Consider the following 19,048-nt stretch of genomic DNA (forward strand, 5'->3'; position numbering starts at 1 on the left):
TGCACTCGCGTGAGAAAAATCACGCATGTTTGGTACCCAAACCCGAACTTCTTCACAGAAGTTCGGGCTTGGGATCGGTGTTCTGTAGATTGTATTATTTTCCCTTATAACATGGTTATAAGGGAAAATAATAGCATTCTGAATACAGAATGCATAGTACAATAGCGCTGGAGAGGTTAACAAAAAAAATAAAAATTTAACTCACCTTAATCCACTTGATCGCGAAGCCGGCATCTCTTCTGACTTCTTTCTTTGCTGTGTGCAGCAACAGGACCTGTGGTGACGTCACTCCGGTCATCACATGGTCCATCACATGATCCATCACCATGGTAAAAGATCATGTGATGGATCATGTGATGTCCAGAGTGACGTCACCACAGGTCCTGTTGCTGCACACAGCAAAGAAAGAAGTCAGAAGAGATACCAGCTGCGCGATCAAGTGGATTAAGGTGAGTTAAATTATTTTTTATATTTTTTTAACCCCTCCAGCGCTATTTTACTTTGCATTCTGTATTCAGAATGCTATTATTTTTCCTTATAACCATGTTATAAGGGAAAATAATAATGATCGGGTCTCCATCCCGATCGTCTCCTAGCAACCGTGCGTGAAAATCGCACCGCATCCGCACTTGCTTGCGGATGCTTGCGATTTTCACGCAACCCCATTCATTTCTATGGGGCCTGCGTTACGTGAAAAACGCACAAAATAGAGCATGCTGCGATTTTCACGCAACGCACAAGTGATGCGTGAAAATCACCGCTCATGTGAACAATCCCATAGAAATGAATGGGTCGGGATTCAGTGCGGGTGCAATGCGTTCAACTCACGCATCCGCGCGGAATACTCGCCCGTGTTAAAGGGGTCTTAGTGTCTCCATATTCTGAGCCATATTTTTTTTTATTTTTTGGGCTATTGTCTCAGGTAGGGGCTCATATTTTGCGGGATTAGGTGACGGTTAGATTGGTACTATTTTGGTGGGCGTACGCCTTTTTGATCGCTTGCTGTTGTACTTTTTGAATTGTTTATTTAGCACAGTTTTTATTTTTTACGGTGTTCATCTGAGGGGTTCGGTCATGTGATATGTTTACAGAGCTGGTCGATACGGATGCGACGATACCTAATATGTCTATATGTCTTTTCTCTATTTAAAAAAAAATAATTTACTTTATTTTTGGAAAAGGACGCTTTTTTCTTTTTTTTACTTGAAACTAAATAATTATTTTTTTAACTTTCATTTTATAAAAAAAAAAATTTCACTTTATTATTTGTCCCACTCTGGGACTTCAACATTACAGGGTCTGATCCCTGTTTCAATGCAGCACGATACATCTGTATTGTGCTGTATTGAACTGTTAGTGTTTTACACTGTAAGACGCTAACAGTTGCCTAGGAGACCCAGCCTGGGGGCTGGGCCTCTTAGGCCTCCATACATGCCAGGCCCCAAGCCTTGGAATGGCTTGGGGCTGCCATGGCAACCATCGAGTCCTGCCACAGCAGTGCGGGGTCCGATGGATGAGGTGAGGGAGTGCAAACATCCCATATGCCGTGGTCAGCGATGACCGCGGCATATGAGGGGTTATTCCACCGACATCGGCATCATTACCGATGCTGGTGGATGCAGCAGAGATCCGGCTGTCAGTAACAGCCGGATCTCTGCCGCTGATCGCGGCACCGCACGCAGGGGGAGGAAGGACCGCAGGGCGAGAATGCTCGTCCTCTAGCGCTAAGTGCCGTCGATTTAGGACGAGCATTCTTGTCCTGGGTCGTTAAGCTGTTAACTCAAAATCTTCATTAAGAATACCCTTAATATAATTTTGGATCTCTACCATTATTTCGATCTCTATCGAAATAATTTTGGACACCTCCAAAGCAGGTGCATAAGGTCTGTATCTGTTTCTTCATATTTTTGACAATTAGAGTGACTAGTGTTGAGCAAGCGAGCATGCTCGAGTCAGTGTATTTAAATCCAATTTAGCCTCCATTTCTGAAAAGTTTCTGCTGGGATTTGAACTAATAATAAATAATAAACTATGTCAGAAAAACTTCATAGTAGGTTGTCATGTAGTAAGTATTCCTATTTAGCAGAAGTATCATTTCAGTGCAGGTTAACATGTAGCTGTATAGCATAGTGGTCAAAGTTCTTGGCTCTAATGTAGAAGGTTGTTCAAAGGGAGTTCAAATCCCTGCAGAAACTTTTCAGAAATAGAGGCTAAATTTTATATATATATATATATATATATATATATATATATATATATAAAAAGTGAAAATATGGCAGCACCAACCAATATTGAGAATGGGTGCTAGCTCCAGATGAGAGGCTTACCCAAATTGTATAACTGAAAAGTAGAGCAGCACTCCAAGATTGCGATAAAAAAAGGATGTGTTTATTCACCCATAAGTGCGCTTATTCACCCTCCTCTCAGTGCGCTTATTCGCAAACTTGGAGTGCTGCTCTACTTTTCAGTTATATATATATAAGTTTTTAGCCATAATATATTTACATATATTATTATATATTTAGAATATATGTAAATATATTATGGCTATAAACATCAGTAGTAGTTTGCCACATATTATGCATTCATAAATGTCAGAAGTATAGATTTTATCTATATATATATACACTGCGTGCAGAATTATTATGCAAATTAGTATTTTGACCACATCATCCTCTTTATGCATGTTGTCTCACTCCAAGCTGTATAGGCTCGAAAGCCTACTACCAATTAAGCATATTAGGTGATGTGCATCTCTGTAATGAGAAGGGGTATGGTCTAATGACATCAACACCCTATATTAGGTGTGCATTATTATTAGGCAACTTCCTTTCCTTTGGCAAAATGGGTCAAAAGAAGGACTTGACAGGCTCAGAAAAGTCAAAAATAGTGAGATATCTTGCAGAGGGATGCAGCACTCTTAAAATTGCAAAGCTTCTGAAGCGTGATCATCGAACAATCAAGCGTTTCATTCAAAATAGTCAACAGGGTCGCAAGAAGCGTGTGGAAAAACCAAGGCGCAAAATAACTGCCCATGAACTGAGAAAAGTCAAGCGTGCAGCTGCCAAGATGCCACTTGCCACCAGTTTGGCCATATTTCAGAGCTGCAACATCACTGGAGTGCCCAAAAGCACAAGGTGTGCAATACTCAGAGACATGGCCAAGGTAAGAAAGGCTGAAAGACGACCACCACTGAACAAGACACACAAGCTGAAACGTCAAGACTGGGCCAAGAAATATCTCAAGACGGATTTTTCTAAGGTTTTATGGACTGATGAAATGAGAGTGAGTCTTGATGGGCCAGATGGATGGGCCCGTAGCTGGATTGGTAAAGGGCAGAGAGCTCCAGTCCGACTCAGACGCCAGCAAGGTGGAGGTGGAGTACTGGTTTGGGCTGGTATCATCAAAGATGAGCTTGTGGGGCCTTTTCGGGTTGAGGATGGAGTCAAGCTCAACTCCCAGTCCTACTGCCAGTTTCTGGAAGACACCTTCTTCAAGCAGTGGTACAGGAAGAAGTCTGCATCCTTCAAGAAAAACATGATTTTCATGCAGGACAATGCTCCATCACACGCGTCCAAGTACTCCACAGCGTGGCTGGCAAGAAGGATATAAAAGAAGAAAATCTAATGACATGGCCTCCTTGTTCACCTGATCTGAACCCCATTGAGAACCTGTGGTCTATCATCAAATGTGAGATTTACAAGGAGGGAAAACAGTACACCTCTCTGAACAGTGTCTGGGAGGCTGTGGTTGCTGCTGCACGCAATGTTGATGGTGAACAGATCAAAACACTGACAGAATCCATGGATGGCAGGCTTTTGAGTGTCCTTGCAAAGAAAGGTGGCTATATTGGTCACTGATTTGTTTTTGTTTTGTTTTTGAATGTCAGAAATGTATATTTGTGAATGTTGAGATGTTATATTGGTTTTACTGGTAAAAATAAATAATTGAAATGGGTATATATTTGTTTTTTGTTAAATTGCCTAATAATTATGCACAGTAATAGTCACCTGCACACACAGATATCCCCCTAAAATAGCTAAAACTAAAAACAAACTAAAAACTACTTCCAAAAATATTCAGCTTTGATATTAATGAGTTTTTGGGGTTCATTGAGAACATGGTTGTTGTTCAATAATAAAATTAATCCTCAAAAATACAACTTGCCTAATAATTCTGCACTCCCTGTGTATATATATATCTATATATATATATATATATATATATATAATATTATTATTATTATTATTATTATAAATTTTTTTTTTTTGTAATTACAAATTAATTTGTGCTATACATTTTTTACAATTACTAAAAAAAATATAAAATATATAAATTTCATTTAGCCTCTATTTCTGAAATGTTTCTGCTGGGATTTGAACTCACAACCTTCTGTCACGGAACCATGAACCAGACGTACAACAAGAGATAAATGAAAATAAGAAGGCTTTATTGAAAATAAAGCTGTAAAGCAAAAGTCCAAACGGATGGTGAAACCGAGCAGAGTCTTTGCGAAGCCAGAGGTCAGGAACCAGAAGGGTAGTCAGACGAAGCCAGGATCAGGAACCAGCAGGGTAGTCAGACGAAGCCAGGATCAGGAACCAGCAGGGTAGTCAGACGAAGCCAGGATCAGGAACCAGAAGCAGCAGCAGTCTTAGAAGCATGTGAACACAAGAGGACCAAGCAAGGAACTGAAGCCACAGACCTCCTATATATATGAGCTAGGCATCCAGCGCCTCCCAGGGGAAGGAGGAGCCGCAGGGTGGAAGGCTACAAGAAACCCAGGACCCAAGATGGCCGCCAGCACATGTCAAACGAAGGAGAGCAGCAAGCGGGTAAGACCATGACAGTACCTCCCCCTCAAGGGCCCCTCCTCCGCGGAGCACAAAACGGTTTCTGAGGGAAGCGTGCGTGGAAGGCTCGGAGCAAGGCAGGAGCATGGACATCTGCGGAGGGAACCCGGGAACGCTCCTCTGGACCATAACCACGCCAATGGACCAAAAACTGCAACCGACCACGAACCAGGCGTGAGTCCAGGATATTGCTCACCTCATATTCCTCACGATTGCCCACTTGGACCGGACGAGGCCGAGGAACCGAGGAAGTGAAACGATTACACACCAGTGGCTTCAACAGGGAGACATGAAACACGTTGGAGATCCGCATGCCAGGAGGAAGCGCAAGGGCATAGGCTACCGGGTTTACCCTGCGAAGCACTCGGAAGGGACCAACAAAGCGAGGCGCCAGCTTGGGAGTGGGCACTCGAAGGTTGAGGTTGCGGGTGGACAACCATACACGGTCTCCGACCTGGTAGGAAGGAGCAGGCGCTCGTCTGCGATCAGCCTGGAATCTCTGGCGCTGCGCAGAGACCTCAAGGGACTTCTGGATCTGTACCCAAGAAGCACGTAGGACGGAAAGGTGATCCTCCACAGCCGGAATATCCTGGGGAGAGAATACCTCCGGTAACACGGCAGGTTGGAACCCATAATTGGCCATGAAGGGAGACGTCCCAGAGGAAGAGTTCACCGCCGTGTTCCTGGCAAACTCAGCCCAAGGCAGGAGGTCAACCCAATTGTCTTGGTGATCGGAGACATAGCAACGAAGGAATTGCTCCAAGGCCTGATTGGATCGTTCTGCGGCCCCCGACAGGATCTCAGGGTACGAGCGTTTCCCGGACGGTTCGGACATGCCAACCGAAAATGCCCACCGAGACCACAGTACATGCATCGGCCCTCGCGTCTCCGGAGTGCCCTCTCCCCCTCGGACAGGCGAGCAAACCCCAGCTGCATGGGTTCACCCCCAGACAAGTCATCCCCAGGAGGCGTGGGAGGAGAGGGAGGCACGGGTGGGACAGCAAACGTAGGCACCAATCTGTTAGAAGACCTCCGCAGGTTCTCCTTAAAGGAAGGTCTCTCCCTGAGTCTGGTGTCAATCAAAATCAGGAAAGAAATAAGAGACTCGAGCTCAACTGGTAGGTCCTTAGCAGCAACCTCATCCTTCAAGGCATCCGAGAGACCATGAGAGAAAGCAGCGACCAGAGCCTCATTATTCCAGCCCACCTCTGCTGCCAGGGTACGAAACTCAATGGCGTATTCAGCTACGGATCGTGAACCCTGTCTGATGGACATAAGGAGCTTCGCAGCAGAGGCAGCACGAGCCGGCACATCGAATACCTTCCGAAGAGAAGCAACAAAACCGGAAAACTCGGCAACCACCGGATTGTTGTTCTCCCATAAAGGGCTGGCCCAGGCCAAGGCCTTGTCCGAGAGCAGCGAGATCAAGAAGCCCACCTTTGATCTCTCAGTAGGAAAGGCATGTGGCAGCAACTCGAAATAAATGCCCACCTGGTTAAGGAAACCTCGGCACTGAGTTGGCTCTCCCCCAAAGCGCTGTGGAAGAGGGGCAGAACCGGTCATACCCCGAAACACCGCAGGCACAACAACAGGTGTCGGGGTAGACTCTGGCGCAACAACCGGAGCGGCAGTAGGAGCGAGCCCAGGAGCGACAACCGACCCATCGGCAACGGGAGCGAAATGAGCCGTGCGTTCAAGCAGGGTTTGCAACGCCACAGCGAACCGACCCAACAGGTGATCCTGCTGATCAAGTCTGGCAACCAGCGTGGGTAGCGAGGATGGCCCTGTACCGTCAGAATTCATGGCTTGGTCCTAATGTCACGGAACCATGAACCAGACGTACAACAAGAGATAAATGAAAATAAGAAGGCTTTATTGAAAATAAAGCTGTAAAGCAAAAGTCCAAACGGATGGTGAAACCGAGCAGAGTCTTTGCGAAGCCAGAGGTCAGGAACCAGAAGGGTAGTCAGACGAAGCCAGGATCAGGAACCAGCAGGGTAGTCAGACGAAGCCAGGATCAGGAACCAGCAGGGTAGTCAGACGAAGCCAGGATCAGGAACCAGAAGCAGCAGCAGTCTTAGAAGCATGTGAACACAAGAGGACCAAGCAAGGAACTGAAGCCACAGACCTCCTATATATATGAGCTAGGCATCCAGCGCCTCCCAGGGGAAGGAGGAGCCGCAGGGTGGAAGGCTACAAGAAACCCAGGACCCAAGATGGCCGCCAGCACATGTCAAACGAAGGAGAGCAGCAAGCGGGTAAGACCATGACACCTTCTAAATTAGAGCCAAGAACTTTAACCACTATGCTATTAAAGGGCTTCTGTCACCCCACTAAAGTCTTTTTTTTTTTTTGGCTACTTATAATCCCTATACTGCGATATATCAATACATAATGTTATTAATCATTTTGGTTCAGTAGTTAATTAAAGAAACTGACTTTTATCATATGCAAATTACCTGTCTACCAGTAAGTAGGGCGGCTACTTGCTGGTAGCAGCCGCATCCTCCTTTCATAATGACGCCCCCTCCTCCTGTTGATTGACAGGGCCAGCGAACGCGCTCGTTCTCTGGTTGGCCCTGTCTGCATTCTAAATCTGGCACCTGCGCTGTACCTGTCTTCAGTCGGCTCAGGCGCACTGAGGGGAGGACGCTCGCTCGGCCGCTCGCTCGGCCGCTCCATCCTCAATGCGCCTGCACCGATGACTTCACATCTACGCCCGGTGCAGGCGCATTGAGGAAGGAGCGGCCGAGTGAGCATCCTCCTCTCAGTGCGCCTATTCGATAAAGAAATATATGTAATCATTAAATCTTGTATACTTTTAAAAAAATTTTTGGACCAAACCTGTGAGAGCCATTCAATGACTTTTTTTTTTTAAACATTTTCGTAAATATTTACCCATTATAAGGCAGTTATTTCACCCATTTCACTCTTCCAATATTTCCTACTAGTGAAACTTATATGAGCCTACAGTACATTGCAGCAGCATTTTATACACCCCTAAAATAGCCACCTTCCTTTCTGTTTTACCGGAAATAAACTTATAAATCCTGTAGTCCTCACACTAAAAAGTAATCCTTAAATTATGATTCTTAAATGTGTGAACAACTTTTAAAGATTGAAACCTACCCTGGGGTTTAATCCCAAATTCTCTTCTTGGTAGATCAAAAGTTTTATCTCCCCATTAACAAATATATTCTTTATTAAATATTTACCTTTCAAACCCAATAAATAGGGTCTGGGATCTTCTCAAGTTCTCAAGGTGTGAATTTTAAATATCTTTTATTCCCTTCAAACAGAATGTTTTGATTATTTGTGTGTATTTTCTTTTTTAGCCAAGGTATATTGAGCCATTGGATCCATGCAGCCAGTATGTTTGCATCAACATGGGATGGATGTTGTATAATGTATCAAGTAATTGTCATAAAAATGTGGAGAAACCTGATTGTGGATTTCGTGGGATGCCTGTTCAAGTTAACAGTGACAGCTGCTGCCCAGAATGGGAATGTCCTTGTAAGATTTTTTTTTATCATCTACATGTATATAATTATGAATTTAGGATGACATTTTGAATCTTTTTTAGGTGCAACATGGTGCACTACTAAACAGAAAGTTGTATAATTTACTATAATATAATAGCTGTTTCTTGTGCTGAAATTTCTATGGAAATACAGTTATTGAAAATATTGTTTACTTTTTGCAGTAGGAAACTGGATCACCAATAAGTGTTCAAAATGGAAAGGGCTTAGGCTAGGGCTACACAGTGACATGTTTCGACCGACTTCTTATCGTTGAAAAGTTGCGTGACATTTTTTATAATGATATATGGTGTCGCGCTGTGACTAGTGACATGCTGCTAGTTGGATTTTTTTACGACTGTTGCGTAGCAGTCACATGTTACAGTGCAACACCATTGACTATAATTCAAAAAATTTTATCTATATGTAGCTCTAGCCTTATAGTCTGTAATGTAGTAAATCTCTTTGAAACTTGTTGGAGTCTCCAAGGAGAATTAGTAAAGTAAGTACGTCAATGGCCCACATTTATTCACCTAAAAATCACATTTGAATGTGTGACAGAATTGCACAATTCTTTCAGTAACTTTTCTCCTCCGTCACTGGATTTGAAAAGTGATGACAAGTGGCAATTCTCCTAGGAGACTTCTACATTTATCAAATGCTTTATTATAAATTTTCATTTTATCATATACATTTATCATAGTTTTCGCTACATTTATTAAAAAAAGAAACAAAGGTGCAAAATATTGTCACATTTATATTACTTCAGGTGTAAGAAGATTTTAAAGCAATTGGATATTTCAAAATGTGTCAAACTTATGGGTGAACCTTTTCATTCATGAGACTCAAATGTTGCCAGCTACCCTATCAAAATTTGATTGGCATAAGTACAACATTGTAAATAAATGTGGACCACTGATTTTATGGTGCTGTGTTTAATTCTTATCCTTAGACATGTAGTCAATGGGGGAGATTGGCATTCTGATACACCAGTCTTGATCCCCTTGCATTGGAATAAGATGAGCCTAATTTATTAAGAAAAAGATTTAAAAAAAAGAAAATCTAATTTATGCCAGACAGGAACTGGTGTAGACTTTAACTATAACTTATGCTCCGCCACTCCTGCTAAGTCTCTTTTCTTAGCACTTTAAAAAAGTGTCAAGGTGCTCAAAAAGTCACAAATTATGGAGCAAATAGTGTGTGCCATAACTTGCAATTTTTTTCTGCCACAATAGTGGCATAATATCTTTAATAAATGTCCCCCACAGTGACTTTTTTAAATCAAATAAAATGTTGGAGTATGGTAATATCTGGTATTTACTGTGTGCATAGCCTGTTTATATCATGTAGTATGTCAGCTCACAGGTCCACTAATGGTTTTGGTTCTGCTAATTTAGTCTAATGTTCACAGTCTATCAATCTCTTTAAAGAAACAACCCCACATTTTTTTTATTGTCTGGCTGTAACGGTCGCGTACACACACACACAGGGGGGAGGGAAGTGACCACTGCGCTCCACCCTTACCCCTGGCCCTGCCTACTTGCCTCGTGAGTCCTAATGACAGGGGACAACTGGACGGCAATCCCTAGCTTGGATTAAGTGCAGGGAAGACAGACAGACAAACAACAGAACGTGAACGGACCGAGTCAATACCAGGAAAGCTACAAAGTACAAATGGAGCAAGCAGAGAATTGTCAGGAGAAGCCGGGGTCATAAATACCAGGAGAGTCGTATAGTACCAAAGGAGTCTGCAGAGGATCGTCAGGAGGAGGCCGGGGTCAGAATACCAGGAGAGCAGCAAAGTACACAAGGAGCAGGCAGAGGATCGTCAGGAAATTAGCAGGAGGTACAGTACAGACCAAAAGTTTGGACACACCTTCTCATTCAAAGAGTTTTCTTTATTTTCATGACTATGAAGGCATCAAAACTATGAATTAACACATGTGGAATTATATACATAACAAACAAGTGTGAAACAACTGAAAATATGTCATATTCTAGGTTCTTCAAAGTAGCCACCTTTTGCTTTGATTACTGCTTTGCACACTCTTGGCATTCTCTTGATGAGCTTCAAGAGGTAGTCCCCTGAAATGGTCTTACAACAGTCTTGAAGGAGTTCCCAGAGATGCTTAGCACTTGTTGGCCCTTTTGCCTTCACTCTGCGGTCCAGCTCACCCCAAACCATCTCGATTGGGTTCAGGTCCGGTGACTGTGGAGGCCAGGTCATCTGGCGCAGCACCCCATCACTCTCCTTCATGGTCAAATAGCCCTTACTTTCAAAGTTTTCCCAATATTTCGGCTGACTGACTGACCTTCATTTCTTAAAGTAATGATGGCCACTCGTTTTTCTTTACTTAGCTGCTTTTTTCTTGCCATAATACAAATTCTAACAGTCTATTCAGTAGGACTATCAGCTGTGTATCCACCTGACTTCTCCTCAACGGAACTGATGGTCCCAACCCCATTTATAAGGCAAGAAATCCCAATTATTAAACCTGACAGGGCACACCTGTGAAGTTAAAACCATTTCAGGGGACTACCTCTTGAAGCTCATCAAGAGAATGCCAAGAGTGTGCAAAGCAGTAATCAAAGCAAAAGGTGGCTACTTTGAAGAACCTAGAATATTACATATTTTCAGTTGTTTTACACTTGTTTGTTATGTATACAATTCCACATGTGTTAATTCATAGTTTTGATGCCTTCAGTGTGAATCTACAATTTTCATAGTCATGAAAATAAAGAAAACTCTTTGAATGAGAAGGTGTGTCCAAACTTTTGGTCTGTACTGTAAGTACGCCAGGAAAGACAAAACCACAGGTGGAACCTAAATTAACAGGCAACCTGTGGCCAGCAGGCTGCCTGTATTAATAGTGGGGAGTGAGGGTCATGTGACGTGGCCAGCGTCACATGACCGACAGACCAACCAGTCGAGCACCGAGTGATCAGCTCGGCGCTCAAGGCAGACTTAGGAGCAGGGAGCCACCCAGCTAGTAAAGCCGCCCTAGGAACGAGGTCAAACACAGATCCTCGCTCCCGAAGCTAAGCAGCAGGTCTGCGGCTAATGGGGGACCGAGTGCACCTTCGGAACCCCGTTACAGTACCCCCCCTTTTACGAGGGGCCACCGGACCCAAGACTTCAGGCGATGGCCTTTCAGGGTGTTCTAAATGAAATTTTCGAACAAGTCTAGGAGCATGAACCTCCCTGGCAACTACCCAAGATTTCTCTTCAGGTCCATACCCCTTCCAGTGAATCAGGTACTGCAAGGAATTACGCACCTTCCTGACATCCACTATTTTAGACACCACATACTCGACAGCATCATTAACAAGAACCGGCGGAGGCAAGGCTTTCGATGGTACTACCGGTTCAAAATATTTTTTAAGTAGAGATTTATGGAACACATTATGAATGTGGAATGACTCGGGCAGCTCCAACCTAAATGATACCGGGTTAATCATCTCCGTGATCTTATATGGTCCAATAAAACGAGGAGCAAACTTTTTAGAATCTACCTTAAGAGAGAGATTCTTGGAGGACAACCATACCTTATCCCCAACCTGAAAATTCACCCCTCTTGAACGTCTCCTATCGGCCTTGAGTTTCTGAGAACTTTGAGCCTTTTCTAAGTTCGATTGAACCCGGGCCCAAACTGTGCACAGTTTAGAGGAGAGCCTATCCGCCTCAGGGTTAGAGGAGGAGACGGATGACCCAGAATAAAAACGGGGATGGAAACCATGGTTACAAAAGAAAGGTGAAACCCCAGCAGAAGAATTGACACGGTTATTCAAAGCAAATTCAGCCAATGGAAGAAATTTCACCCATAATTGCTGGTCATCAGCAACATACAACCTCAAGAATTGTTCCACAGACTGATTAAGGCGTTCAGTCTGCCCATTACTCTCAGGGTGGTAGGCAGAGGAAAAAGACAATGAAATTTTACATTTTTGACAGAAGGCCCTTCAGAATTTGGACACAAACTGCACACCCCTTTCAGAAACATTATTTTCCGGGATACCATGCAATCGAACAATTTCTTTCACAAAAATAGACGCCAGAGTTTTGGCATTCGGGAGTTTAGACAGGGGAATGAAATGGAGCATCTTGCTAAACCTATCGACCACTACCCAAACTACAGTCTTACCCTCCGCCGGCGGTAGGTCAGTTATAAAGTCCATCGAGATATGGGACCAGGGTATACTGGGAATGGGTAGGGGTTGTAGGTTACCAGCAGGGCGAGTCCTAGGTGTCTTGGACCTGGCACAAACCTCACAGGCTGACATGTAGGACTTGACATCCCTAGTTAGAGTAGGCCACCAATAAGATCTAGAAACCAGATCCTTAGTGCCCTCAACACCCGGATGTCCACAAAAGGCAGAATCGTGACACTCACCCAACAGCTGGAGACGAAATTGTACGGGAACAAACAACTTATCTGTTGGGGTGGATACCGGTGCCAGATGTTGTTCAGACCTAATGCGAGCCGAGATATCCTGGGTAAGAGCTGCTATGAAGATTTTTGCTGGTAGGATGGATTCAGGTGGTACCTCAGTAGGTTGAAAAGCATGGAAGCTCTGAGATAATGCGTCCGCCTTCACATTTTTACTTCCCGGCCTGAACGTGATGGAAAAATCAAAACGAGTAAAAAACAGAGCCCATCTGGCTTGACGGGGATTCAACCTCTTAGCAGACTCGAGAAACGTAAGGTTTTTATGGTCAGTGACAACAGTTATACAATGCCTTGCCCCCTCCAGAAAATGCTTCCACTCCTCAAATACCCATTTAATGGCTAGCAGCTCCCTATTCCCTATGTCGTAGTTACTCTCCGTGGGAGAGAATTTCCTGGAGAAGAAGGCACATGGTCTCAGGTTAGTGAGGGTAGCAGGACCTTGTGAAAGGACTGCTCCTGCGCTGTCCTCGAACGCATCCACCTCCACAATAAAAGGTTTCTCCTGATCAGGCTGGATCAGAATGGGAGCGCTACTGAATGCCTTTTTAATTTTTCAAATGAAGAAATGGCCTCAGTAGACCAATTCTCCAAATCCGCCCCTTTCTTAGTAGGGTCGGTCCACGGTTTAGCAATTACGGAAAAATTCATAATAAATTTACGATAGTAATTGGCGAAACCTAGGAACCGTTGTAAGGCCTTTAAGGACGAAGGTCTTACCCATTCCTTAATTGCTAGTACCTTACCAGGATCCATCTTGAAGGCGTGAGGAGTCAGAACATGCCCTAGAAACAGAATCTCCTATACACCAAAGACACATTTCTCTTGCTTAGCGGATAGCTGATTCTCCTTCAACACCTCTAATACTTGTTTAACATGAGACACATGGGATTCGAAGTCTGGAGAGAATATCAAAATGTCGTCAAGATAGACAATAACAAATATACCTAAGAACTCCCTAAGAATGTCATTCATGAAGTTTTAGAACACAGCTGGGGCATTGCTGAGTCCAAAAGGCATCACCTGATATTCAAAGTGTCCTACCGGAGTATTGAATGCCGTCTTCCATTCGTCTCCCTCCTTGATTCGGATTAGATTGTATCACCCTTTCAGGTCAATTTTGGAAAACCAGGTTGCCCCCAGAACCTGGTTAAATAAATCCGGAATCAATGGGAGGGAGTATCTATTCTGGACAGTGATTTTATTTAATCTCCGGTAATCGATACATGGCCTAAGACCACCATCTTTTTTCTTAACGAAGAAATACCCCGCCCCCATAGGAGAGACAGAAGGTCTAATATGCCCTTTACCAAGGCTCTCCTTAATATAATCTTCCATGGCCTTGCGTTCGGGCTTAGAAAGATTATAAATTCGCCCCTTAGGAAACTTGGCCCCCTCTACTAGCTCTATGGTACAATCATAAGGTCTATGGGGGGGGGTATAACCTCCGGGGTTGGTGACGAGAATACATCAGAATATTCTCTAACAACAGTGGGTAAGGTATCAGACTTAACTGAGACCCCAGCCTATACCACGGACAAGCACGAGTCACACTTAGGCCCTCATCTCACCAACTCCCCACTGGACCAATCTATAGTGGGGTTATGTAGTCGGAGCCAAGGCAACCCTAGTACCACCTCTGCCGGTAGGTTCTCCAGGACTAAAAGGGAACATCTCTCTGACTGGCACACACCCACGGTTAGAGAAATCTCCGAGGTACATGAGCTCACCGTACCACCAATAAGAGGAGTAGCATCAATAGCCATGACATGGATAGGAGTTGGTAAGACAAACATAGGAATACCCAATCTTACAGCATACCCAGAGTCAATAAAGCTAGCCGCTGAGCCAGAATCAATAAAGGCCTTACCCAGCCATTTATCTACTCCCAGAGAAATCGTAATGGGTACCAAAAGCTTACATTTAGAAAATTCAGGGTGTACCTGGTCTTTAGGTTGCCTTGCCTTAGGAGCCTTGACAGAGAGGACCTTCTTGAGACACTGTTTGATCCAATGGTCAGGATCTCCACAGTAAAAGCATTCTCCACGTCTGCGGCGAAGATTCCCTCGGGTCATGCCAACCTGCATGGGTTCCTCGGTGGAGACCTTAGCATTGTCTCTGGGATAGGCCTCTGGCTGGACCACTATCTGGGAAGAGAACTGTTGTTCCTGTCGTCTCTCTCTAACCCGTCGGTCAAGTCGGACAACAAGGGTCATCATCTCCTCTAAGGTCTCTGGAAGTTGATAACTGACCAGAAGATCCTTTAAATTATCAGACAGACCTGACCTAAACTGACTCTTCAGGGCTGGATCGTTCCATCCTGAGGGGACACACCACCTTCTGAATTGGGTTCAATAATCCTCTGCAGGTAGATTGCCCTGAACCAGTGCCTTTAGAGCCAGCCCTGTCTGGTTCATCATAGAGGGTACCTAGGGCCTGAAAGAACCCCTCCACAGAATATAAACAACTGGCGCCAGCAGGTAAAGAGAACGCCCAGTCCTGGGGATCACCCTGTAGTCGGGAAATGATAATGCCCACGCGTTGACTCTCGGGGCCAGAGGACATGGGGCGCAAACGGAAGTAAACTTTGCAATTCTCCTTAAAAGAGAGAAACTTCTTCCGGTCTCCAGAAAAGGGTTCTGGGAGCTTAATCTGGGGCTCAAAATGTGGACTGGAGGCCTGAGGAGTGAAAGAACCTTGCCCTAACTCAAAAGAACTGAGTTTTTCCCCTAACTCCTGCACCATCTGCGTCAGATTAGAGACAGGTCAGTCAGGGTCACCAGAGGATTCATTATACAGTGGTTATTCGGCCTGTTAATCTGTAACGGTCGCGTACACAAACACACAGGGGGGAGGGAAGTGACCACTGCGCTCCACCCTTACCCCTGGCCCTGCCTACTTGCCTCGCGAGTCCTAATGACAGGGGACAACTGGACGGCAATCCCTAACTTGGACTAAGTGCAGGGAAGACAGACAGACAAACAACAGAACGTGAACGGACCGAGTCAATACCAGGAAAGCTACAAAGTACAAATGGAGCAAGCAGAGAATTGTCAAGAGAAGCCGGGGTCATAAATACCAGGAGAGTCGTGTAGTACCAAAGGAGTCTGCAGAGGATCGTCAGGAGGAGGCCGGGGTCAGAATACCAGGAGAGCAGCAAAGTACACAAGGAGCAGGCAGAGGATCGTCAGGAATTCAGCAGGAGGTAAGTACGCCAGGAAAGACAAAACCACAGGTGGAACCTAAATTAACAGGCAACCTGTGGCCAGCAGGCTGCCTGTATTTATAGTGGGGAGTGAGGGTCATGTGACGTGGCCAGCGTCACATGACCGACAGACCAACCAGTCGAGCACCGAGTGATCAGCTCGGCGCTCAAGGCAGACTTAGGAGCAGGGAGCCACCCAGCTAGTAAAGCCGCCCTGGGAACGAGGTCAAACACAGATCCTCGCTCCCGAAGCTAAGCAGCAGGTCTGCGGCTAATGGGGAACCGAGTGCACCTTCGGAACCCCGTTACACTGGCCTATTAAAAAGGTATGTGATGTAAATTGTAATGAAGGTAATATTTTTATTGGTGACCGTAGTTATTGACTTTTTTCTGACCCTTAGTTTTGTCCTGTGACTGACATTGTATCTTGTGTGTGGCCAGGAACTCAGCTTCTCTATTCATTACTATGAGACTGACATCGAAGCTGTCATAGAACTCTAATGGGCCAAAGAATCTAATTTTTTGTGGGAGTGCCTCTTTAAGATAATCATCATCAAGTATTGTAAAATGTTGTTTGGCATTAAAAGGAGTTTCCATTTTGTAAAAGCGCTTTCACTAACTGATATGTCTTCTTCTAGGCCAGTGCTCTGTGTTATCAGAGCTGAGCATCATCACATTTGATGGGAATAATATTGCACTATATAATGCTGCACCATATATTTTGGTTAGACTTCCTAAAGAAACTATTGTTGCTCATATAGAAAAATGTCCTCCAAGCCTGGTAAGTTGTGACAATATATTTATCAAAATCCGTATTTAAAGGAAAATGTGTTTTTATTTTGTAAAGTTAGTAAAGGACATCTGTCAGCAGATTTGCATCTATGAAACTGACTGACCTGTTACATGTGCGCTTGGCAGCTGAAGACATCTGTGTTGTCCAATATTCATATGTGCCCGCATTGCTGAGAAAAATGTTTTTTTTATATATGCGAATGAGCCTCTAGGAGCAATGAAGGCATTGCTGTTAAACCTAGGGGCTCAGCTCTCTCTGCAACTTCCACACACTCTCAACTTTGATTGACACGGCCAGGCAAAAGTGGACAGGGTGGCGCAGTTACAGAGAGAGTTTAGCCTCTAGGGGTAATGGCAACACCCTCATAGAGGCTCATTTACATATATTAAAACATAATTTTTCTCAGCAATTTGGGCACATATCAACATGAGACCAACACAGATGCCAAGTGCACATGCAAGAGGTCAGCCAGTTTTTATAGGTACAAATCTGTTGACAAATGCACTTTAAAGGGAACCTGTCACTATAAAAATGCTAATTAATCTGCAGGAAACATGTTACAGAGATGGAGGAGCTGAGCAGATTGATATATAGTTTTATGGTAAAAGATCCATTATAATTTGCGATTCATTCATTTAAATTCCTGCCTTTTCTGGACTTTGAAGTCAAAGAGGTGGTCTTATCAGTGATGGACAGCCCTTCTTCTATGACTGTGTATACAGAGGTAGCTGTCAATCACTGATAGGACCTCCTCCTGGTCTTCAAAGCCCAGAAAGAGTAGGAGTTTGAATGAAATACAAATCATAATTAATCTTTTCTCATAAAACTATGTATCAATCTGCTCAGCTCCTCCTACTCTGTAGCATGCTGTGTTCACTCATACACCATGTTCAATGTGACAGGTTCCCTTTAAATATTAATAGACTTTGTCACTATTATTATAGTGTTAACAATTATATGCTATAGGATACCAATAGGCCCAATCACATGTAATGTTCATCTACCATTTTAAACTTTTGCCCACCAAGGGTGGAGCTTTGGTATATGCACATGCCAACTGGTAAAAACCAGGGAAAAGCTTTTACAAAGTAAAATAAAGGTAAAAATAAATGTAAAACTGGAATTTTCCATTATGATTTTAGGCATCTCTTTACAGTACAAAAAGTACCACTGTACAAAACGCTGCCAATAAATGACTTTTGCATAGTTTACCTCAGGGTAAAGCAGTTTTAACTACTGTCTTTATGTTTTTGCTTTCTAGAGTGTAAACTCCATACGAAAGTTGGTGAGTAATCATTGAATTCCACTGAACCATGTTTCAAATAACCAACACCGATAGCTCTTATAGTCCTCTTAATGCAACACCTTAAATATACTGAGTAATATACTTGGGATAAGTGAAATACAGTGAAGCTTCCAATCTAGTAAGGACAAAGTGAAGAGAAAGATATCCTCACATCTCAGTGCCTCTGGAAAAAGTCATGAGGCGAAATATGTTGGGGTCTGAGGTTGATCCTGATACCTCTTTCTCTTCTCTTGCATCCTTACCTGGTTGATACAAAAAACTTAAGTGTGGATAATCACATATGTCAGTCATGCAAAAATCAAAATATTATCATAGAAAGCAAAAACCAATTAAAACATAACTTTTAATACATATTATAAAAAAAGAAGCCAATTTGGGCTATCAGTGTATATCCCAACGTAGCACTGCTATACCGATAATCAGTGATAAACTTGGCATCAGGGGCAAATAAGGGCTACATAGTGGGAAATCTGACCCTGTCAGAACGCTAGATAATGGCTCAGCCCAGAGGCACACCCTGATAGTGGATGCCCTTTGTCCTCGTACTTAAGCCTAATATGCCCCTAGAAGCCCTAACACAATTGTAAAAAAAATAATACCCAAAATCCCGACGCGCTTCCCCAAGTAGATTGATAAAGGTCCATCAGGGGACAAAGAGAGCAATACAACATAAACAATTATTAAGATAATTATCTGTTATTGGAGACCATACAGAGCAATACCTGAACATAAAAAATATGGAGCAAAGACCTGATGCAAAAAGATACATGTGGCCTCCAAAAATTACCAATGTAGGCTATTTACAGTCAGCGCCGTGGAAAAGCAATAACAAGGCCATACACTATAGCAAGGTCCATGTGGACCACTCACGTGCGCCAACTTCCTCAGGATGTAAGGATCTCCATTGAGCAGGATAGCAGCTTACCTT

General features: G+C 43.8%; 1 protein-coding gene across 1 annotated transcript in view; it reads left to right on the forward strand.

The window, feature by feature from the left end:
* The window catches only part of OTOGL (otogelin like), a 307,829-nt gene that overhangs the window by 208,145 nt on the left and 80,636 nt on the right, over positions 1-19,048 (forward strand). The window contains exons 36-38 of the mRNA XM_040412979.1: positions 8,189-8,366; positions 16,660-16,802; positions 18,076-18,099. Coding sequence (XP_040268913.1) covers positions 8,189-8,366; positions 16,660-16,802; positions 18,076-18,099 — 345 coding nt within the window. The remainder of the gene's footprint in view (positions 1-8,188; positions 8,367-16,659; positions 16,803-18,075; positions 18,100-19,048) is intronic.

This window comes from Bufo bufo, chromosome 1 (genome assembly GCF_905171765.1).
Source record: "Bufo bufo chromosome 1, aBufBuf1.1, whole genome shotgun sequence".
Taxonomy (NCBI): domain Eukaryota; kingdom Metazoa; phylum Chordata; class Amphibia; order Anura; family Bufonidae; genus Bufo; species Bufo bufo.